The sequence below is a fragment of the Solenopsis invicta genome, chromosome 13 (assembly GCF_016802725.1).
Source record: "Solenopsis invicta isolate M01_SB chromosome 13, UNIL_Sinv_3.0, whole genome shotgun sequence".
Classification (NCBI taxonomy): Eukaryota; Metazoa; Arthropoda; class Insecta; order Hymenoptera; family Formicidae; genus Solenopsis; species Solenopsis invicta.
The window spans coordinates 5,977,983-6,003,948 of record NC_052676.1 but is presented as its reverse complement, the minus strand read 5'-3'; the positions used below and the strand labels follow the sequence as shown (position 1 = coordinate 6,003,948).

Genomic DNA, 25,966 nt, shown 5'->3' with positions numbered 1-25,966 from the left:
ATTAACAATATAATTAAAAATTAATTAAGAAAGACGTTTCGATAAATGGCATATCGTATATTTAAATTTATAATAAATCTATAATAAATTTATAATAAAATGCGTGATCCGTAACATTCAGTGCTTTTGGATTGTATCAAAGTAAATATTACTCATCGCGTGTATTGCGAAATGCGAGACATGAATTTTTGATTATTTACAAACTATAAACGCAAAAAATTTAAGACGTAAACGATATTGATCGAAATAGGCAATAAAGCTGCTCGCTGTCCCTGATTTTCTCGGTGACCCATGCCTAAACATTCAATTAGCACTTTCTAATCCCTCTTCCGTCGGTTGGTTGTCAACAGCCATTACTTCCAGCATCTTCTCGATCTCAGTGAGTTACTCTCCTACTCTCTCTTAGAGAGAGAGAGAGAGAGAGAAAGAGAGTGAAGGGGGAGTATTCTCAAAGAGCACCCCAAACACCACGGAACGATGATGACGGGGTGGTTGTTGCACCCCTTGCAACTTCAACTAACCGACGTATCTATTAATCCGCCCTGAATAACACTCAAGGGTGGTACTCGCTCTCTCTTCTGTATGCGGGGTGATTCTGACCCTACAAAATCGCAACTACCGCTGTCTCACTCTTTTCCTGGATCCTCCCCCGATCTACAAGTTTTTTTTAACGAACACTCAGAAGAGATTCAGTGCGATAATTGTATTAGTGAGAGAGAAAGAGATAGAGAGAGAGAAGTTGGGATTTGAAGTAAAAAGAGTAAAAGAAAGAGAACTGAGAAAGGAAGGAAAAGGAGAGGAAGGTAAATGAGTTGTTTCGTGTAACGACTTTGCCGCAGGGGTGACGTTTAGGGTGAAAGATGAAGAACTGAAGAGCGCGCGAAACGTGCCGAGATTGGTTAATGGCTTTGATACGAAGAAAAGGATAAGATTAATTTGCTTATGAATCCGAAAGCAAACGAATAAGCAATTATATTCTATGAGGAGAGCTCATTTTCGTCTCATTCGACCCCCCACGAAGATTTTATGACGACACGGTTGAAAGTCACCAATCACTGACTGACGTAATAGAAATAAAAAATGAGTAATGCTTCTTGATGTAGTAAAAGACGACAGATTTATTCACATGTTGAAGAGAAACCAGAGTAGTTATTGATGTAGTAATTATGGGCATTCAAGCTGGCTAAGTGACCATCTTCGCGTCAAACGAATCCGCAGAATGATAAAAAATTGCTTGCGATAGCTATCCTAATTGCATCCTAGTGGCACATTTTATTAATATAGATTATCTTTCCTCGTTTTTTTTTAATAAGTATCGACATAATATGACGTAGAACTTCTCGGATGCTTTATTTCCTGAAAAATTATCCCGTGAAAAGTTATCTCTGAAAAGTGATCTGGTTAGATTTTTCTTGGTTACATTAAAAGAGAAGGATCTTTGCAAACAATTTGTTTCAGATCTCAAAAAAGAACATTGCCAAATTAAAGCAACAATTATGCCTTAATATGAGAACTTCGTCAAAAGAGCCATTAGTGTCAAAAGAGATGGTATACAATCTCAATAAAAAAAAAAAAATTATTTTCTTGAGTTATTACAAAAACGGAACAATTACCTCTTGTTAGAAGATCTTGTTTTATTGAATATAGAAATCGTGTAAAGGTATCATTAATAATGAACTATTATTATTGGAATACTGTTATATAAATAAGCATTTTAATTTCTAGTAATGATGATAATTTCTGTAAATATAAGTTCTGTTTCATGACAAAAATTACAATTTGTATTATTACGAAAGGATGCGCATTCAGCGATAACAATCAGTATCGCCATATATCACCACTTTAAACAAATCTCGGACAATTAAAGAAAAATTTGCAATGTTGAAAATTGATACATCTTTGCTTTCTGCATTATTCGATTAATAAAAGTGATTATTTTCCAGCAACAATAAAAATATCAGACACATAACTGATTAGGAATAATTCATACTCTCAGACACGTGAGTGCATTGTCAGTGAGTACATGTATTTTATCTCAAGTAAGTTTTATTTTCGAAAACCAAGATGCTTACAAGAATGCGTTTAAAATATTTTTAATTACCAAAGCCCACTGAAAATGAATGAGTTTTTACAAACATTAATGGGCATTATTTGAAAAAATTACATTAAATAATTAATTGATGATTAATTAATTCGATTAAAATAATGTTCACCAATTTTTTTTAATATTCCACTTTATGAAAGAAATGATCAGAAAGATTATTTTCGGAAATATTGAGGAGGAAAGAAATATCATAAAAATTAACTGTTTCAATATTAATTAGATAAGGTCTCCTATAAAGTGCTTTACGATATATATTAAGTAATGTTTTAGGAAACAAATATAACAGTATAATATAATACAGTCCTTAGCTCTACAGTTCTTAGTTCTTTTCAGAGCGTGATGATCATTCAACATATCTATGTGGAGTGCGCTTTTTACGATTTATACAGATATACAGGACCTACAATTTAAACACCAGTTTTAAACGACCTAATTTAGAAGAATTTTTATGGCAAAGTACTCTCGATAGTTCGCCATTGGCTTTTGAGAGGTATTATTAAATAAAATCAGATGTTTCTGATCAGTGAGATGTAAACCCGGATCTTCGGGACAGAGAGCAGACGCACGACTCTCTGCGCCACGATCACTACATAGTGTAATATAATGAATACAATACGAAGAGGTAAAGAAAAGATAAAAAGTGTTAACAAAGAAGACTGAAATCCTCACGCGCGTGCGTATATGTGTGTGTAATCAATAATCAAAAAGGTGTACTAAATCACAAATGTCACGAGAAAAATCACAATCAAGCGAAGAAGAATGCCTTTTGTCGATCGAGACAGACCTTGATAATGATTTAAGTAAATTTATACAATTTTTAATTTATGCAAAGTATGCGCCGACTAACATAATTCTAAATTGAAGGTAGAATAATAATCGCAAATTAAATGACAGGCAATTTAATAATACCTTAACGTTAACAAGTATTTTGAAACACTGTAAATGTATTGAGAAAAATATCACCTCAGAATTCGAACCTAGATCTCTCTACGTTCCCTGCACACCTTCTCGATTCGACTAACAGGGAGGAATATTATTTAAAAATTTTGCTACATCAAAAAGACCGCTTGAAGAAAGAGAAAAAAAATGGGAGAGAAAAAGAACGAGTAAAAAAGCCGAAAAAGAGAAAATAAACGACCTTTCGATCATTCTTCATCCTTCATTCTAATTCAAGATTTACACATACAACAGAAAATAGGCTTCCTACGTAGCAATTCTGTTTCCGTGAAAACGTAATTCTTCTGTCATTGGACGTTGTACAGTGAATGTCACAGTGTGAATCTTGCATAACATTTTTGTCTTTTATCGAAGGATCTACATACGTATCCCAAAACTGAACTAACACGAGTTCGTAATCGGTACATGTCTTTAATTACAGAGCCGGCGGCAACATGTGCGACGGCTCCTTCACAGAAACTCTGCGCAGTATGCAAGGAATGACGGGTACAACGACACCGGCACTACCTGGTGGTAGCGCCGGTGTCGGTCACATGGGAGTCGGCCTCGGTAGCCCGCTCGGATCAGCAGGCAAGAAGATGCAGGGAGAGCACATCAAACGACCAATGAACGCTTTCATGGTCTGGTCACGCCTACAACGACGGAAAATTGCGCAAGAGAATCCGAAAATGCACAACAGTGAAATCTCCAAGAGGCTCGGTAAGCAAATGATTTCTATAAATCGGTTCCCCGCTGATTTTTTGGAACGATTAAACTCCAAGATCGTTCTTCTTGGTATATAAATTAAAGTAAATAAATTATTCAACGCGCAGTTTCGTAAAAATGTGTATAAAATCACGCAATAAACATCGACGCCAAGATCTAGTTACGACCGTCGGTCATTATGTTTAAATAAATTCTATTTTGTATTCTCTAATTTCTTTAATTCTCTATTCTCTGTGTTCTATTCTCTGCTCTATACTATTCTAATCCATTCTGTTCTATTCTATTCAAGTGCAATAATAGTAGTAGTAATGGGAGCGGGTGGGACTATCAAACCTATACGTCAACGAGATCTAAAAGTTCCTCAGTGATTCCAGTGACTCGTTATCATTACAATCCTTAATCTCTTATTAAAGATGCGGTGACCTGTCGACGTATTCCTTCAAAATGCGATCTTTTTATAATTTACACAAATATTCGCGACCTACAGTTTAAACGCCGAACGGTATAATTTATTAATATTGTCTTCGTGGCAAAATACTCTCGGTGATTCACTATTGCCTTTTCTGAGAGGTAACGAACGAATAAAATCAGATGTTTCTAACCAGTCGGATATTTAAACCCGGGTCTTTGGCACAAGGAGCAATCGCACAATTCTGCGCCACGATCGCTACGTGATTAAAGATTACGAATTTAATAATCCGTATATACGGGAGGTGTGAGTTCAAACTCGCGAACTGTCACTTACGAGTCCGTCGCTCTCACACGGAGTCACACATTTCCCTGTCAAGTGCAAATCTTAATAATTCGAAGAATAAATAACCTAAACGCGATTTTTAAGTTTACTTTATCATTATAGTACGCAGCCAATTGCATTAGGCGCAATTTATTGTATGTATTGTACTGAAGGTAGTACAAAAAAGAACTTAGACTCTCAAAATGTTTACTATTTATAAATTTTATTTTGATAATATTTTTGCACGCACGCGAACATTCAGTTTTAATTTTGAATTAGTATTGCTTTATACATATTATATATATTTTTGACCTATAATTTTCTGACTAATAATTCTGTAACGTATATTTCTTGCGAGAATGTTTTCTCGTACATAAATTTGTACACAGAATTTAAAAACTATTTGTATAAAAATTATTTCATAACTGAATTAAACCGATATGAAAATCGTATAACAAAATACTGAAACATTATACTTACTGAAATAATTCACAGAAAAAGTACACGGTAAAATGTTATTAGTGTAAAATAATTAAATGTAGTGATTGCACTGTATTTAAAAACAATTACCTAACACTGCCAATTGGTAATTGGTAATTGATGTTTATAAATTTATTTTGTGCAATGCTTCTCAAAAACTGAAAGAGAATTCGTGATATAAGAAGACAAGAAACAATACTTTCGGGCCTGAATTTCACGGTCTATAGATAAAATAGGTATAACTTCGTTAAGCACATATATCACTCACAACCCCGAATCGCGTTCTATTATGAGATTCCAGTCTATTACATATAATTAATTGATTGTAAGGTAGCAATAAATAATTGTTAAACGTGTACATACACACAAATGCACATACAACTAGTGCAAACCAGTGTTGTTAGATGAGTTCCCTTTTTCGTGCATGCGCAACGTCACAGTGATGAATGTAATAATGTATACGTGTAATAAACAATATGCTCACCATAGTTTTGACAGGATCTCGCTGAGGACAGAATGAGCCATCTTATCAAGGGGTTATCTTATCTTTATAATATTAAACAAAATTATACTAAATTACATAAATTTATATTTATATTATACAATATTACTTCTTTATTTATTTATTAATTTTCATTAACAATATTAATAAATACTAAATTAATAATATTAAAATTTTATTAAATTAATGAATAATATTAATAAACATTTGTTTCTCAATTAAACTTCCAGAAATTTATAAATAGTTTTTAAAAATGATATTATGGAAAGTTTCGGAACACCTTTTTTTTACTCGACTGAAGTACTTCATTTGACTACATTTAACGCGCATGCACGAAAAACGGAACCCGTCTATCAACACACATGCGCATTTAGAAGATATGCATATTCTATTTTAAATATTATCAGACCGGTATAATGATTTCTGCGTTAGAGGGGATTTGTCCCAGAGCGCTGAAATGACGCTCTCTCGGACCTTTATGATCGAAGATCGTGATCTCCATTTGATGTTCACGCACGTTACCTGATGATTATCTTATCAAAGATATTTTCAAATACTTTGTTCATTCCAAATAATTTCTATGATCGTTATGCGATCTGTACGGTTTGCGGTCTTTACTTTAATACAAAAATTTGCCAAACTTATTACTGAAGAAATCTCTGATTTGTTTATAAAACTCTTTGCGTCAGTTCTTCGCGTAATCTCTTGATGATTATAATTCTTCCTCTCTTCTCAGGCAATACCACATCTCCTCAATAAAATCCCTCTCTTCTTAACGATTAATTTATCACCTCTCTTCTTATCTCTTTCTGTTCTTCCGGTGCTTGTGTGTCCTTTTAGTTCTCGATCATTTTCTATTCTATACACTTGTCGTTAGCCACTCTTTTAATTTTGTCCGTATCATCATAGCTGATCTTTATCTTATCTTAAAAAGATCAAACCTCGGCTGATCCTTTCACCTTGCCTGGTCACATGTTTTTATTTTCTATGCTAGACTGTCTGAAGCCTCTTCTTTATACCCTCAATTTTTCCTTGAAAATGTTTGGAAATATGTTCTCGTCTTCTTGAAAGTTTTTGTTATTTTTCTTCTTAAAACTCGAAATTCTATTTCTTTATCATGTCTTCGCCTATTTCTCTTCCTCCTGGTCTCTCATCGAGCTCGTCTATTGCTAACGATTAAATACCTTTTTTAATCAAGCCAATGTCATGTCTAATTTTAAACTTTAATCTAATTTTCACCGTAGGCACAACATTTCAACTACATTGCATCTAAAACTGTCGTAAATAATTTTGACAATTCTATTATTAGCTCTTACAATCTTAGATCTAATAATATTTAATAATCTTAGATTTTTCGTTGATACCTTTCATACTTGTAAATCATATTATATGTTCGCAAATAACGTGCCATTTGTCAAATCTTTCCGATATACTGATTCGTCTTCCGTCTCCCGTTTTAATAGTTACCTTCAAATTATGTTCGAATAGTTAACTTCCAATGGTCTTTATCTAAATTCATCTAAATCTTTGTAAACAGTTGTTGCCTTTCCATCGTTCTTATCTCGTACTTCTCAATATCCACTTAAACTCCTGTTGATTCTCTTTTTATAAAAATTCTTGGCTTATCTGTTAATCCTTCGTGGTCATTTGAAAATCATGCCACTGTTAAAAAGTAAAGCTGCGTCTTCACTTTATATTCTCTTCGCCATGTTCTCTTTATTTTTCAAAAACGTCTGGTCTCTTCTGGTCTCTTCGGCTTCTTATCTTTTTCTTATTTGATTATATTGACACCGTCTATATATTAGTCTTAAGCGAAACATCTGTTCAACAGAATCCAGCGCATTCAGAACTCATGTCTACGTTTTGCCTGATGCTAGAAAGATTAATCATATTACACCACACTTTTCCAGACCTCCGAATGTACAAATGTCCATCAAAAATATATTCTGTATTTGTGCTGTTTGATTTACAATTTTACATTATCTTTCCAGCACATCTCGTGAGTGTCTTCATTTGAATCAAGACTCTCATTCCATATCAATCTGTCTTCCCTTTCAATTTTTACTTTTGTTTCTTTTACATCGCTCAACAAGGTTCCAGATTGCATTTTTCCATGCTACAGTAAAACATTTTAACTCTTTATCCTTCGATATTCGCTTTATTCTTACTTTTAAGTCTGCTGTCTCACAATTTATTGTGTCAAATTCATAAATTTTCGTCTTTCCATTCTTTTATCTTTCTGTTAAATTATCTATTATCTACTGTTATATTGAAACTGCTAATTCTCAAGTCACTGTTCCTAATTAGTTTATATATCAATTAGACTTTAATTTATGATTGATATTACAATATTATTATTATTTTTATTTTAAACATTATTTTCTCTCACTGCGTACTAGTTCTCAATTTATTTATATTAATAACTTTTAGGTCAGATTTTCGAACTGCACGATTGTGTGCGCATGCTAATAATTCGCCAATATTACCTGTACAATTTCTATTTTGAAGCATTTTATAATTTGCTGTATATTTTTTTCTTTTATTTGTTATGCACAGCAACAATGTTATCATTATTATATTTAAAATTATCAAAATCTTAAAAATAGAAATACGATTTCTTAGAATGCAGTGAGACCGGTAATGATAATCGTAAATAATTTTCAATTCTTCGATAAAAAAAAAAATTAATGAATGTATGAATAAATCTGTAATTAATTGCGCTTTCAATTAAAGATTGAAAATTATTTACGACTATGAACATCGTACGGCCTTGGTTTATCATTTTGCAGAAAATTAATTCCAATCAAGGACATTAATTGTAAGACACGTTTCATTCGCGACTTTGGAAAAAGAATCTTCGACGCAAGGAGAATTATTCATTGCACGATCGGGATTGTCATTCTGTCATGACATATTATTTCTCGTTGCTTCCTTTATGAACGACTTCGCGCACACGTCCGCATGATTTAGCGTTGACGGAGATATTCCGTCTAGTATTTCCGTTAAATACCCTAGTCGACAAAGGACCTTCCGCAACTCCCTCGGGCTCCTTTATCCGTCATTTTCTTCTTCGCCTCGCACCGTCTATCCCCCATTTTTCGTTTCCCCGGCGACGTCGAATAAGGGAAGCGTCTCCTCCTCCTCTTCCTCCTCCTCCAACTCCAGCTTCTCCTCTTCCTCCTCCACCTCTTTCTCCTCCTTCTCGGTAAAAATGATGCGCACGCTCGAACCTTCAGTGTACCACCCCCTTTATATTTTCCATCCCCCTGCTTTTATTCCCTCCCTCTTCTCAAGCCATCCTTATTCTCCTACGCTTCTTCCTCCACGTATCCTTTATTGTCGACGCGACACTTTCCCGTCGCTCTTTCACCGCCAAGCATATTTTTGGATGATACACATCCACTTCGTTGCAGCACTCGCAGACCTCGTCCCTTTCCTTTCCTGCCCACTGTTGCAAAATTCCCACGCAAGGCGACAAAAAGCTCCGGAGAGCGCATTTTCGATTCGGTGATCGGAATTTAACGGGCGAGTAGATCACGTTTCGCTTTTTCTCCGACCACAATGGTATCCGAAAGAATGTCACCTTATTTTTCAACTGGTTACATAAATGGTCATACTATAATGGTCATGGGAATTCTCAGAAAACAGCAAAGGAAACATTCCGATATAATAAAATAAACATGTATAGGCTTTTACAAAAACTGATCAAAATTTTGTGAACCTACTCTTATAGAAATTTAATGCAATATTGGCTAATTAATTATTTATTCTGAGATTAAAAACACGATGAATAAATGCTTTTAATACTCAAAATAAGTAATTAATTGTCATGTATCGGTACTAAACTTCAAAAATAGATTGCTTGTCGAAAGCAATAATTTTTAAAACTTTGGCATATCTTCGGAAAATTTTGTAATATCTCGATTTGTATATTTTTAAAAATCTTTAAAGTTTCGATCCTGAAAGCTTTTTAAATTTTGAATTCTTGGACCCAAATTGAATATTAACATAATTGTTGCACATTGAAACGAGCGGCAAGGAAATCCAATCAAGTAGTTGTCAAGATAAACACTCGGCAAGTGATTGAAATAATTTTGCTCCGAAAATGCGATGAAACAGTATCCGATTTTATTGCATCAATTAGTAGATAGCGGTCCACGCGTTTATCTTCCGAGTCGGCAATTTACCACGTTTCACGACACCCAGAGGATGTTTAGGGGTGGAGCCTACAGGGAGTAATCGTAGTGCAAGAGAGGAAGAGAGAAGTGGTTCTTTAAAGTGAGTGCCCTGTCGGGAAACGCTTAGAGCTAATCTAGTTATTGGACCTCGCTGTAACATTGCTGTTATGCAAGTTGCTCGTGCGAACCTTGTCCCTTTCCCTTTCGTCTTCGAGACTCGTCTCGAATGGACGGTCCAAACATTCTAAGAATAATAGCAATTCCGGTCGAGATAGAAAAAGTCAAAATAAAAAAAAAATGAAAAGATAAACAGTCGATCAATTAGGCTAATAATAAATGAAAAATCGATGAACTTATTTTCAAACGAGACTTGAATACAATATACGCTAATAAATTTTTAGAAATAAACAGGGACTATTAATAATATTGACGACTATAACAAATCATCACATAAGATCCTGATATTTTTTCAAAGATTGCAATGGGATTCCATCTCAGTCTAATCCTCCCCTCTAAAGCCACCTCCAATGTTGCGCTGTAAAAACGCATGCGATGCAAACACCCTCGACAGAGAAGTTCACAAAGAGGATGGAACGAAAGAGGAGTAGAGAGTATATAAACACATGAGAAAACGGTGAGAGGCGGGAAGGGATGTGGAGAAGAAGAGACTCCGGAGAAGCTTTCATCGTAATGAAGCATTTCTACCGCTTGCCGAAGCCTTCGAGAGAGGAGGCAGCTTCTTTCGAATGCGTTAAAGAAACGACTTGTCAAGTTCTGCAATCCTCTTGAAAACAGGAGAACATCCTGCCTGTTCTACGACGCTGGAGATTAATCTGGTTTAACCGTTTCGCTAACATCGTCTCTTGGACACATATGTGACACTATCCGCGATATTAATCTTGGATAATAATTGCGATCCTCGCTCAAAGAAGCAAATCTCATGACGTTCCTTGAAACTAGTTTTGTTCGATATTTCGAAAAAAGAAGAAGAAGATAAGAGAAAGGAATATTCCTCGCTTACGCAAATAAAACCAAGTACTAAAGCTTAAACTTGACAACGTCTAAATCTGAACAATGGTCACTCCGTGCTTATTGATCCTAGTTACTATCATTCACATTACATAAACTTGTAATTTGATTCACAGCGACATATATTGTAATGCTTAAACATGAGCTGCCGACGGCTTCGCTTTTCAAAGATACAAGGATTATAGGAGCTAACGGTTACACTATCACAATAGACTGAAACGGAACGCTGTCGCATAACTTTCAGCTTCCGCTGATAAAAATAGATCTAATCACATCTAAACCAGGAAGTTTCGTCGACTTGTGAAAAGATCCGTGAAAAGGAGAATCGCGAAGAAGCCCGACGCTGAGTTTCACCTATAGAATGGAGAGCATAATGATGCCCATTGCAAGACAAATATATTATACATGTAGCAACTGTCTAATCTGTGATTAACCAGCTTTAAGTCATTATTATTGTATCTCAAAAGTCACTGCTTAACATAAAAATTTAGAAGTAACTATTTTTCTCAATTTTTTTTAGAACTTTCTTGCCGGCGTAATTTAAGTAACGAATTTCAAGACACCCTGTATGTATAACGCGTGCATACACGTGCATCTACGTTCTCCCTTACACGGTCGTGCGTGCGTGATTAAAAATGATCGTCCCCGAGCGAGCTTAAAGCTCCCGCTCCCTTAAAAGCTCACTACTTTGAAGCGCCCGCCGGCTCTTTCCGTCACAAAGCCGGAATTCTCCGCTCCACTTCGAGACTTATGTGCGAAATCCATTTCCTACGCGAGCTCTACGACAAGCTTCGCACGAAAAGGGTTGCAAAGATTAAGAAGACACAGAAGTGCAATCGGAAAGTCGAAAACTCGTAGTGTTACGTTTACTTAATGTTTTGAGATACTGGTAGTCTTCAAGTTACAAATGATTAAAGGTGAAAAGCTTTTTTCTAATCTCTGTGACGCTAGCATTTCATCATTTCATTAAAAAAATTGAAATGTATCACCTATCTTATAATTAAGTTTTTTTCTTGTGTTACTTCTATTTTATTTCTGTTCTCGTACAATTCTCGTCTATATCGGGAAGATATTCATCAGATTGCTTTCAGATTCCATTAGATAAGGCTTTCACCAACTTTTCTCTTCAAGAAGAAGCTAAAAAGTTTACGGAAAAGTTTGCTAAAAAGGTTGTTTCCATAATTAATTTAATATGACAGTCAGCAGTTCTATTTTCAATAGGGGGGTACCGTTAACCCACATCCCGATAACACTCATCCTGATATTGACTTGTCCAGAAATTTTCCAGTGGTACCATCATTCAGAAATTTTTATGATAAATTAACCCATTGATGAGCAATAGGGTGTCATTTTTTTCAATTACTATTTTCTAAATTATTTGAGTCTAAAAAGTCTCACAAATTTAAATCTAAAATTTTACATTATCTACACAATCCATAAACCTCTTAGCTTATTCTTGAAGAGAAAACTCGTGAAAGCCTTATCTGATGGAATTTAAAAGTAGTTTAATGAATATCTTTCCGATATAAATAAGAATTGTGTGTGAACAAAGCAACATTATTATTTATTTAAAATCTGATGTTCTAATAAATACACAGTCTGAAAATAGACATGGAAAAGTAAATACATAGGTGCAAAGTACCTGCATGGGAATGCCTTCCCAAGACTATATATATTATACTGTATCACACAGTTTTACGGTATGGCTGACAATGAGCTGAATTAACCATAATAATACCCAGAGTTCTAAATCTGCATGCTATTGCATTTCTGAAACTACGCTATTTTCAATTCGCGCTATCGCATCATAAAAATATCAACGAAATAATAAACAATAAAAATAGTGACAAATTGACATTTTAATAAACTGAGAATGAATGATAATAGAAGTGAATTATTTTTTTATAATATTTTATGTAAAATATAAGATTAAAAAATTGCTATTTTATTCTTTGGGCCATTAAAAAAGAATTGATAAAGTGTTTCAAAATTAATTACTACATCAGTAATTAATGATATTTCATCAGTTACTAATACAGTAATCAGTTTATTGAAACGCTTTATTAGTTTTTTTTTAAGCGATGACACATACATTTCTGTGTTACAAAAATCATTATTCTTTTAGTTACGTCATTCTAACTATTAATTAGCAGATTGAGACCTTGTTCATTACTACTGTAACGACGGACTTTTTCAACGATGTATTTTTAATACACCAAACGTATTTTCTCACGTAATCCTGACGGTGCAAGTTCGATTTCGGAGCTCCAAGTCGCCGAGCCCCCACGCCAACAGGAAATGCAGGAAACGTTTTCCAATTTCCACATTTCATCATCGGGGACAAGTCCGGGAAGAGTTGGAGGGAGAGGCCGATCGATCGGCGGTGCAATAGCTGCACCGCCCCCTCCCCCTTTCGTCTCACCGTCTTTCGTTGCCAACACTTCGAATCGCAATTCTTTTCCTACCAAAAATCAACGCGAGATGTTACGTTAGCGCAAGACGTTAAGTTAGATTATCAGAAACGTTGCCAAAACCGTTCTTTTCGAGCGTTATATCGCAAAAGATATGACACAATGTTCCAAATATAATCGATCAGCTAATCGACGTATTCTTTATCTAGGGTCCTTTTATCGGTTTGATCATGTCATAGAAATGAAAGCGACGTCATAGCAGTCCTGCTCTCCTTCTTTTTCCGTCTTTCTCGCTCCTATAGTCTCTATCTCCTTCCCGTCGCCCCCGTCCATTAATTAACAGGCTTTGTACTTTTAAACGATGTTAAATAAACGGTATTGTCCGTGGGGAAAGGACTGAAAAGCGGGCGTCATTGTGCTTTAAGCTCGCTCCTCGTCCTCGTCCTCGTCCTCGTCGTCGTCGTCGTTCGCGTCGTCATCGTCGTCGTCGTCGTCGTCGTCGGTCTCAGAGAGAAGGAAAGAGAGGATGAAGAAGTATTGCCCGCGAATGCCAACTTACTAATACCATCAGTGCCGGCAAGTCTTTGTTCTAAACAAATACGTCGAACACCCCGTCACCCCCGTCGCTCACCCCCTTCTCTTGTTCGAGTGTGCCACCTGCCTTTCAGACGGGAAAACGTGTATCGATTGGATAAGCCATAATATAAATAGAGAACAGAGCTACCCCCTTCGCGCGCGACCGGAAGTCGCCTCCGCTTTTTGATTCCCCAGGCAAATCTATGCGGTGAATCGTCGATTCGCGCCACCATTTCCCAAATAATAGGTTCCTATATTTTACTACGAAGCGAAATGCCCTTTTGCATTTTAAAAGGTATTATGCTTAAATAAAATGAGAGGACGAAAGTATCCCTTGATGGCAAGAAGGTTGCAGCGAACTCTTGCATCTCATTTTACCAGTACTGATGATGCCGCGTATCTTCTAAAAGAAACGCCCTCCACAGCTGAAGGATTCCGGAGAGTATATACGTTTCAAGAGATTTTAGAATATACGTTTCAAGAGATTTTATTTATTAAGAATAGTAGTTCGATCCCGGCACGAGCTGCGCTATCAGTCCAGCTATTGTCTGGAAAGACACAAACGTCGGATTCTCATCCAGCGCTTGCCGATACCTTTCTTCGGAGTTCATTGTGCTCCACCACGTATCCGTATTGTCCAACAGCCGACGTGCTCCGTTGTTGTTAGCAGGCAGTAACAACAACGGGAGGAGCAAGGGATTTGTGGGGTTCGCTGCGAGAGTTCTCGGCACCCTGACGCTCTTATCAGTTTCTATTGCTTCCGCTTCTCCTGTTCTCTATTATTTTCTTCCTTTTTTTTCGATCCTTCGATTCAGTCAAAGGATGATTTTCTGAAAACGATGTCTTATTTCGATAATCCCGTGGAACCGTATAATTTCTAATAAATTTGAGGGTTCTATTTAGACTTTATTTTTAATTCAATTATTCAGGTCTTTCAGAACAATTTTATTTCAGCTTTCTTTCGTATCCTTTTTCTCTCTCTCTCTCTCTCTCTCTCTCTCTCTCTCGTTTTTTTCTTTCCCCATTTTCTCTGTCAAGAATTTTTATTCTACACGAATAAAAACTTCATATCCTGCCGGTCGTTCAGAATATTACTTTGCTTTCTCTCCTTTCTTCTGACAACTTTTTCACTCTCCATCGTGTGATAATCTTGACCAAGCTACATAAAAGGAGAGGAAAGACTTGAAAGATATTAAAGTCCTCGTGCGAAACTTGAAGAACATGAAAAAGTCGCTCTTGACGGCTTCGAGACCGGTTTATCTTGAACAAATCCCAAACTAAAAGCCTCGAATTGAGCCATCTCGTTTGATGGCAACAATAAAAACAAATTTTCTTCGTGCCCATCCCTTTCCCCGTCGCCAATGTAATTAATATCCTCGTAATTTATGTTTTCAATCTCTTTTAAACAAAACTTTTATCTTCCCTTAAAAAAAAATAAAGATGTTATAAATATCGGTGTCGATAAATCGAAAGTGCATAGAGAGAAAGAAACCAGATATTCCAGATTCCATATTCGATCTTTTTTATGGCGAGCCTCGCGCTACCAAACTTCTCGGCGAAATCAATCTCCATGCTACGAGCTTTCGCAGCGTCGCGACACCAACGACGTCTCGCCGTAGCGGCCATTGTTGGCAGCGTCGCGGTGCAAATCCCGGGCGCATTGTTGCATCAACCTCGGCGTCGAGGTTGGTGTCGCACGTCGCTACCAGCGGGTTCCGTTTCCAGAATGCCAGAACCGGGGCTTCGCGCTTTGTGCGCGCCTCGGCGGCCGACAACAAGTGGTAATTAATTCTGTGCAAAACAATCAGTCCGCTGGCACAGCGGAGGGAGACGCAGAGAACGGCGAAGGGGTTAAAAACGATTCGCGATTTATCCCTACCGTCCTTCCGTCCAATGAGACCTCCTGTGAAATCTTGAAAGCATTTGAAAGCGGCGGCGTATACGAACGTGCATTGTACTGCGCCGTATATCAAAAACGATAATTGAAATACAATAATTAACATATAATAATGAATTTAAATTCGGACCGTCGATATTACCGTAACATTGTTTGTATAATTGTAATGCAGATTATCTTCATTATTTGCTTCAAGTTTACTTACGTAATGATAGAATGTTCAAATTTCCCCGTTTCTTTCTCTTTTGCAGTTAAAAATGACTTAATTTTCTGTCAACTGTTACATAACTGATAAAGTAATACAAGTGCTAATTTTTGCCGTAAATGGTGTCTTGTTAAATATTTATCAATCCACTTTCTGCAACCGACAGTTCTCAAATATTGATACTTTTGAGCCTGTGTTAATCGTTTAATTATATTAAAAATATAACTGTAAAAAAACAAACGCGTAAAATTAAATGAATTATCCAACGGATTAATTTTGAATATAAAAATTCGGAACTACGTTTGTAGAGCAATAGTTTTATCTACCCAAATATTCTAGGAACTGCAAATATTTTGATCGCAAAAGATATATTTAACTTTCACGATACTATCCGCGCGCATAAACATGCAAATGTATTTATATCTTAATATATCCTAATTATGTCATACGAAAGGATGTAACTTTACATGTACAAAAGTTTAAATAATTATATTAATTATTACATTAATTAAAACCCTCTCAATCACCATGTCGAAGGTTTAAGCCAAGTGAAAAGGGTTAGAGTGGCTAAATGAATAACAATTGGCAGGATCATCCATGTCAAACAGATCAGGCTGTAATGACTGCATTAGTTCAAAGTTTATCTTTCTTCTAAAGGGAAGGAAGAAAAATAAACTCTGAACTAGTGCAGCCAGTTCAGCTGAAAAGAACAAACTCATACTACCAGGAGCCGAAATCTGGCATCCTTGCATGGGAGGAAGTCCTTGATCCTTCAAGTTAAAGTGGATTAGTTCTCCATCGCTCATAAAACTGAGTATGGCTACGTATTCTAATTGTTTAATTCGAAACTGGAACACCACGAACTTTCAACGTTTGTTACAAAATCATTAATTTTATCATTAAACAAGATCATTAAATAGTTGCTTGGCATGAAAGAAAGTTTCGACGTTTCTTTTCTTTGTCGCGCACGAAATGAATTACAAACATTACAAAAAATATATTAATATAAACATTACTCATTTACAAATTGATTTGCGCGTTTTTTTCCCGTGCACAAAATCGTGCTCTTATTATTATTAATCACAAAATAAAAATTGTTACAGGTGCAGAATGGAAGCTTCTTACGGAAGACGAGAAACGCCCGTTCATCGACCAGGCGAAGAGGTTACGTGCTCAACACATGAAGGAACACCCTGATTACAAGTACAGACCGCGAAGGAAACCCAAGACTTTAAGGAAAGAGGGTTACCCTTATAGCATTCCGTACCCAAGTGTTCCGATGGAAGCTCTTCGAGCTGGTAATTATTTCTGTTCTCAATCTCATTATTCCAGGGATGTGTTCAAAGTTTTGGGAATTACGATCTGATCTTTTTTTTTTTAGTTATGAATGCGTGAATAATCGTTTTCGAAAAATGCAACACAGATGTTTGCCCCACGATGCAATTCCCAGAATTTCGGAAACATTTCTCGTACATACAGGGTGATAACACAGTGGCACAAAAAAAATCTCAGAACGAAACCAGCTGTGGTTTCCTGGTAGCTTTTTAACTGCTAAATATGAATCCGCCGTTCAAATTGCTTCATCATATCATGATTTAGAGAAATTTACAATTAACAACTACAAATAATTTCTACATTTAAAATTGCGAGAAAGCGTCGGTCAAGCAATATGTTATAACTACATATACAGTCGAATGTTCATTTTTTTTTCTTTATGAAGATTATTAACTTACTTATACGAAGTACTACGATATCGGTTAAACCCTTTCAAGACTGTACCGTCAACAATGGTACACATGAGTACCTGGAGTCTCGAAAGGGTTAAGTATTAATCCGGTGTGCAAATTTTTTTACGGATGAATCAAGAAGCTTTTTTTAGAATAAATTATTAAGCTTTCTTTCTCGAATTTGTGTGCGAAATACTCTGTTTGTAGATTTCATTTTACGTGTAAAAGTATATATGTTATATATTTCTACACCCTCTCCCAAGTAATGTAAAAACTATTTTTTAAAAAATCATTATTTGAATCGTTTTCGCGCCCCCTCCCCTCACATTTTTTCTAAGTCGGCGCTTTTAACTTTGTTACCTACATATATCTTCCGAAGACTACTAAAAGGAAATCTCGAATTATGCCAGAGATTAAAGCTGTATTACTGGTTATGAAAATAGGGATGCATAAGCCTAAGAATCTGGAACATTGTCAAGCCTAAAAGAAATCTGGAATCTATGTTAGACCTAGGCTCTCTATATTGAGGAAAGAGAGGTCTTAGCGGAAGTCTCAGAGGAACTCTGCAGATCTAGGTGACACCTAGCGATTGATATAGTCCCATCCACTTCCATTACCGTTACTACTATTACTATCTGTATACCTAGTACCTGTATGCCAAGTACATGTACATATGTATCTATAATACAAGTTTCGAGTAACTGGAAGTATTTTTAAAGCTTAGTGCGTTAGATTCATCATTTTGAAAGCAATATATGTGATTCTAGGAGTGACTTATTTCTGCCTAAGACTATATTGAAAATTATATTGAAACTATTTTATATTAATAGACTAGAGAAAAAGAACAATGTTTGAAAATTAACGAATATGGTGTATTCAGTGACACAGCCGTTAACCAAACACTAAATTAAGAATTAATTCCCCGCTTCTTAAACTCGTAAAGTGAAACGTTATTCTAAAAAAGAAGATTAAACAATTATTGTGCCATTATTCAAATAATTTGCTGCTCCAATATCAAAAATATCAATATCATTTCGATAAAAATCCTATTCAGCCTTAAGCCTTGTGACTACGATGCTAGAAATCGGTCCGAGATCTCGAATGGAGAGAGAATAAACCAATCGCATTAGTCAGTTGGCGGAATGCGATTGGCCAATTTTCTCTCTGTCCGAGATCTCGAATAGATTTCTAGCATCGTAATCACATGGCTTAAGACTGAATAGGACTTTTCGTCCGTATACCAAGTACCTGTACATACATATGTATCTATAATACAAATTTCAAGTAACTGAACTACTTTAGGGGCTTTTAACGCGTTAAATTCGTCCTTTTGAAAGCAATGTGTGTGATTCTACGAGTAACTTGTCTGACATAAAGTTTTATAAGTCCGAATTTTTAGATTAAATATTTTTTCTATTTTAAAATCAATAATTCCGTTCAATTATTTAATTATTTATTTAACACTTTAATCAAAAATTCATCATTTTTATGCATGTAAAAAATTAATACTATCACGTACTCTCTGTTGCTTTTCCAAGTAATTTCTACTTCGACAATTTTGATAGAATTCACTTTGTTGCGCACTGCACCAAAGTGGCGCGCGAAGGTGTTGCTGCAAATATTGCACTTCCTACAGTTGCATAAACACTCGTGGTGAACACTTGCAACTGTGCTCACTTGTAACTGACGTCATGTCTGGTTAGTTTATTGTGACAATTGAGTGGGCATAATGGAAACGAGCTCGCGTACAAACGCGATGGAAGAACATAGAAAACACACGGTTACCAATTTGTTTAATTAATACGGGATGGAGGCGCAAACGCATTATGCGCAGTGAACGCGGTGATTTATAATTTAATAATTGCAATCTTTCTGTGACGCCGTAACAAAGAACAGCATACGAGCTGGTTACGTCTGCATTACGTGATAATACATGTATGTTTTTCATGTAAACAGACTCGCCATCCACTTATTTATTTGTCGTATACCGAAAGTGTATGGATAATTGCATTGTTAAAAGTAACGAGTGCTTATACAAGATATTTTACAAATATTGCCACGCGTTTGAATTATTCGTCCAATTTGTAGTTAGATCATACGCTTGCATTGTTATTGTTTAAGGCAGCTCATTGTGGTGTTAGGATATTAATTAATTGTTTAAATCAAACCGTTACAGTTACCGTTGATTTGCACCTTTTACAAATTACATCACTCGTATTATCATTTTCATTATTACTCGTTATTAAAATTATATTTCAGATAAATAGATGGACGTTGCGGTTGTCAAGCAAATCATTGGTCTGATATAAATTTGCGAGTTTTTAGACAATCCAGATCAATATACAAACACACATAATGCATCGAATTAGCAATATTTACTCCGTCTTATAAAATAATTTATGCTGCAACTGAAAAAGCAACTCCTCATTGATGAATAATTAATTAATATAACTTACAACAAATACATAACTAACCTACTTCAGTAGTTAAATGGCAAGACGTATTTTCGCAAAAAAAATAATGAGATTTAGATTCAGGTCTTAGCTGAGGTAATGCTACTCATAATAAATACATTTCCAAGCTGTCAAAAGCGGTTGTGATTATTGGCATCAACTATATTAAAGAATTATTAAATATTATGAGTTCATATTTTTAGTTGCAGCAACTACATTGTTATTAGAGAATGTTTCAAAAATTAAAGTCAATCGCTTGAGAAGTGATTAGGAGTCTCATTTAGCCAAGGGATGCCGAGTGGGCTGTACCTCCACGTGGTACATCCTGATTAGTGCTAAAGCAGCCCGAATCCGGGGACAAAGTTCATATATAATTATATATGATTTTGTACGATCATATAATTACATATAATTATATAAAATTATTTTTTCCGAGCATCTGAGAAGCGACTTTTAATAACACAAATACATAGATTATAATTTTTAATTTTAACATCTTTTTACACGCTTATTTTGGCTTATATTATTAAACCTATACGTTCTTTAAATACGAACTAGATTATACATTTTATTCATATAAAAATATACATAAAACCATGTACAATATTATTTATAATCATATACAAGTACATGATCATCTCTAATTATGATTTTATATTTAATCATATAACTAAATAATATATACGAATGTATAACATATAATATATAAACTTTTTTAGGCTTTTATTTTACTTTAACTATGTTATAATTCACAAAAATCATCTCTTCTTTTAAATTCAACCAAAAAATTCGAATTTCAAATCTCAACATAAAAATGGCGATAACTTAAACACAACACATTTCCAAATCTATGTTCATATCAATTTCTCTTCTTGCTTTTGAGTTTCCAAACATCTCTTGAACGATTGACCAGCACTTTTGAAACATCCTGTATATCTTGTTGAAAGAATCGAAAGTCAGACATGTTAGGCAATCCGAATAATCTTGTTGTAAATTCATCGATAAATATGCATCGATGCGTATCAGCAAAACTAAGGAAACATCCTATATACGATGAAAGCAATATCTATTGTGCAAAGTAATGGAATACTTTTATTATCACAGTTTCCTTGCCGCTATTGTACATCCAGCGTGGAAACGATGGCGTTCGAATATTCATGCCACATTATATTACGCACCCGTATCCACGTGGTATAATTTATCGTCGTCATGTAATTCGTGCCCGCGTAGGCGAGTTTACGGATATTCTTTGCGAGCGCGCTTCCATTTGAGAAATTATTAATTCCGTCAATGGTGATATCGCGATTAAGGCCGGAATTTATCCCGACGCCCACGCGTCTCCGCCGCGAAAAGCGATCGGTAATCTCCGATTTATCGGACACGTGGAGGCTCTTCTGTCCCCCGTTTATATCTCCTCCGCGTTTCGATCGTCTCCCTTTCTTTTTTTAAGGTATCCCTTCCTCACACGTTTCTATTCAATTCGGATTGAAATTCCTGCATAGTTTAAATACTACCGAACAGAGAATATACAAAAATAACACGCGCTTTTACGATAGAAAAATTTATAAAATTTTACTGTTTAGTTAAGCTTCTTATGAGAAATTGGTTTTCAAATTAAGAGTATATTTGGTATAATGACTAAAATTATCATTTTATCATGTCAATGATTGCAACATAGATTCCCATACAGCACAGCATTACAAAAATATTGCTACAATGTTTCAGCAATGTTGCAGCAACGATAAAACATCCGCTTTAAAAATATTGATACGTTAATATATAACATTAATACAATATTATATATGTTGCTGCATTATTGCTGCAACATTACGTATCAATATTTCTGAAGCGGACTTTTCACCATTGCTGCAATGTTGCTGGAACATTGTAGTAATATTTTGTAATGTTTTTGCAATGTTGTGCTGTTTTATACTTTGTAAATTATTTATCTAAATCTAAATCTATAATTCTCATCAGATTTCAAAAAAAATTCTTCGATATACTTGATGTATTTATATATTGTATTATATTTGATATATTTTAGATTTTTTAGAATATATAAAAATATAGTTTTTAAAATTTTATTAAATAAATATAGAATACTTAGAATTATAAAATATGTATAAATATAAAAATTTTATCTTGATTTCCAAACGCAAATTATATTATAAATCATCTAAAAAATAGGTTTCGTTCTATTATATTTTTTCATAGTCGTTATCTTTGCTGAAGCAACAGCTTTGCTAGTTTCTTCTGAGATATGTTTTCAAGAGAAAGCAGAAACATGAACTTTCACTTTTTTTTCTCTTTGTCCCATGAATATTATCACTAATTTCTTCCTTTTTCTCTTTTCCCGACGGCACCCACAATTCTTTTCAGTTATTTCTGCTACCTCTCGACCGTATTTACACGGTGGCACGCGCATAAGACAAGTGCGTGGGTGGTTGGAATAAATTACCAGCTTAAGTTGGAACGCCAATTCAAATTTTCATTCCACCGCTATTCGTTTCTTAGTTAATTAAAGTTACACTTTGGCCGCGAACGCGGAAAATCGCTAATTCTCCTGTTAAATAAAAATCACGATCGCGAATTACAATATCTCATTAACGAATTTAACGCGACAAACGCTTATTTATCATAGTTCCACAATACTTGAAAATAAATTGAGCTAATAAATTTAAAATAAAATTATTTATTTTTTCAATTAAATTAATGATTGTCGAAAAAGGTCAGAATTTCATGGGATGTTATGAAACTTGTTGAAACTTTCAAATTAATTTGCGTATTAATAATTTGTGAAAAAAAATCGCAAAGAAGAAGTAGAAAACACATGTTTCTCAAATTTCCCAATTTATTATCGGTTAGACGGAGCGAGTTATCTTTTTCTCAACGAATGACGGATTTACGATCGCGGGCACCCGTAAAGTCACGTGCCTTCGGCCCCTAGGCGTGACCGGTGAGCCGCGGACTTTCACATAATGTCGCGGGAGCTTAAGACAATTCTATAAATAATGAGCCAGCGACATGCTTATGCGCTCGCGTGCCAACGTTCAATGAATCCTCGAGCGAACATGATCCGCAAAGTACAGCCGTACCGCGCCGAAGGGAATTATTAGAGGATTTATTCCACGCGCCCTACGTCCTACCGCTGCTTTACTTCCGCGCCATCGAGATATCAAGTTGATTTGCAACAATAATGTATGTACACGTGTTCAAATTAGAAAAAAGAATTATCTAAAACATTGGATAGAAAGATAATCAAGTAAAAACCTCTTGCATTACAAGTTGTATTGATTTTTCTTTTATTTTCTTTTTCTTCTTTCTTTTTGCAAATCCAAATAGAATCGATTCATCTTTAACTCTTTGATCATCAAATTGATATTATTCGTATTGAGTTATGGAAGCACCAAAATAAAAAAAAGTGTGCAAAAATTATAGATAGATATTAAAAATGAAATCAAAGCTAAATAAATGAATATAAATAAAAAAATAAATATAAAAATGTATTTTAGTAAATTAGAAGCAAAAAATAAAATTACTACTTGAATTTTATGTTTTTTAAATAGTTTTTTAAAATAACATATTCCAAGAAAAAAAAAAATATATATATATTCTCTTTCTAATTAGTGCGATTTAATGATTTCGTACATTTTTTGATAAATACATATTAATTGAGTTAGTTACACAATTTTATGATATTAATTCTTTAAAGAAAATTAAAGATATTTGAATTACTATTTGGATTTCTCAATACAGCAGTTTTTTTCATTGAGTATTGCATACACTTGATGCCTTTCTTTACCTTCTGTGAAAAGATAATTTAGATCTTAATTGCCTGAAATGAAAAAAAAATCAACACTCATTCCTTCTTTATAAAAAAAATAATTTTCAGATATTTCACAACTTTGACAAGTAGCAGACAAGATAATTGTGTAGCAAATGTATTCTAATTTTTTTTTCTAGAAAGACACAAATATGTACAAGCATTCTTACACACGTGTGTACACACACCAAAACCACATGCTCACGTTACCACTAAATATACGACGGCGTATATTCCTTTATCTATTCTTCATTCAAGTCTCGTGAACACAAGGACTACGCAACCGTTCGCAGATGAGTTTCGAAATGCGACGAGCTAGATGCGCCGAGCCGAGAAAACGACGTCGCGCCCGCGGAATCTTTTGTGTTTGCGTTTGAATTATTATGCGACGAATTACGACAGAAACGGTCACGACGTACGTAAAATATTTAGACTTAGTAATCAGACTTCGTCTCCCTTGCGCCTTCGTCCGGCGTGGAAATTCAAAATTACGTAATCCGCTATGAAGTGCGAAACAATGAAGACAATAGCGACCCAGGAACGGCAAACAAATCTCTGCAAACCAAGGGGACTCACGCGTACCAAGATCGAACATCTGTTCTAGAAATGTTGTCGGTAAAATAAAGGAGATAAGCCAAAATCGGCAGATGTCGTAAACAGATCACGTATGGTTAACACCATTTATGGAATCAAAAAGACAAGAGTCGAAAAGAAGGAAGTTGAAGTAAAAAGTTCAATGACACGAAGTTATTATAAAGACTAGTTATTCTCCGAACTAATTAGCTAATATGTTTTCATAAATCAGTGTAGACCGATTTAGAGATCAAAACAATGTGTTATTATTAACAATATCATTAAACAACATATTTACAACATATAATATGAAATAAGTAGCACATATGTAAAAGCCCTACATGTGCTACAATATTTCTATAATATTATACAAATGTTATTAAAAGTAAAAATAATATATTCCAAGTAAAAATAATAATATTCCAAAAATATTATAATAGTGCAATTTGATCCTGCGCAGGACATTTGCAAAAGATTAAAATGTAAAATAGAAAATAAAAGAAAATTGATTTCTGACTCACCGACCCGATGCGCAACGAGCGGAGTTAATCAGCTATGAAGCTACGGTGATTTCTGTAACATACAAACGCAAGATTTAAAAATTAAAACTGCGCTCAAAATCAATAAGTACAAAAGTTATTTCTTACACACCCAGAGAAAGATTTCTTTAAGTAAAAAAATATTTGTTTGACTTAAAGAAACTCGTGCACTGCTATACGGTTAAAGAAAAATTTCTTTGACTTGAAAAAATTTTTTGATTGTTCCTTTTATTAGAAGTAAAGAAACAATTTGATTGTTCAACGCAAATTTTATTTAAATGAAAGAAATATATTTTTAAAACCAGAACAACTGAATTATTTTTTTACATTTCTGTCAATACTTTCTTTGAATAATTAAATAATTATTTGTTAAAATTAAACAAGTAATTTGAACAAATAATTTATTTACCTTTAAAAAGGCTAATAACATTATTTCCTCAAGTCAAATAAATTTTCATTTTCCGCAAAAGTATTTTTATTTCAACCTAATACAACCAAGTTAAAGAAACGATTTTATCAACTTAAACGTTACTTTTCTCTGGAGGTGTACACAGTTTTATATTAATTTTCTTTCTTTAAGCAATTTTTTTTTTTTAATAAATTCTTTAAGCAATTTATTTGATAACGTCGAAAGAAAAGGAAAAAGATTATTAAATTCATATAAATAAGGAATTATATTTACCCCAAGGTTGCTCCGCTGGAGCCTGATACCTCTCCCAGGCCTCCTCCTCCTCTCAGAGTCCTCCAGGTTGTCAAGCCTGTTCCTTTCGTTGCACACGCGAAACACTCGCAAAAAATATACTAAATTTGCGCGCGTGGACTAATTATTTATAAAGTCTACTGCGGCACTCCCGAAACAAACGCGCGACGCGACGAACCGGCTGCGGTTCGTAAATTTCGCAATAATTCGGCGCCGATGAATGTTGGCTTTCTCTCGTCGAGGAATATCTGTAACACACCGTTGAGATTGGTTAGACAGACGTTATACACCCCGTTTATGTTGCAAATATCACTTACCCAGTTACCCCAAGATCGCAGGCCTTCTCTTCTTCCTCTCAGAATTTGTTGCACTTA

General features: G+C 34.8%; 1 protein-coding gene and 1 long non-coding RNA gene across 2 annotated transcripts in view; one reads left to right on the top strand and one right to left on the bottom strand.

Moving 5' to 3' along the window:
- Positions 1 to 25,966, bottom strand: part of LOC105201370 — a 151,909-nt gene that overhangs the window by 102,053 nt on the left and 23,890 nt on the right. The gene's annotated exons all lie outside the window — the stretch shown is intronic.
- LOC105201369 (transcription factor Sox-19b) overlaps positions 1 to 25,966 on the top strand; it is a 35,466-nt gene that overhangs the window by 1,758 nt on the left and 7,742 nt on the right. The window contains exons 2-3 of the mRNA XM_011169359.3: positions 3,483 to 3,760; positions 16,881 to 17,075. Coding sequence (XP_011167661.1) covers positions 3,483 to 3,760; positions 16,881 to 17,075 — 473 coding nt within the window. The remainder of the gene's footprint in view (positions 1 to 3,482; positions 3,761 to 16,880; positions 17,076 to 25,966) is intronic.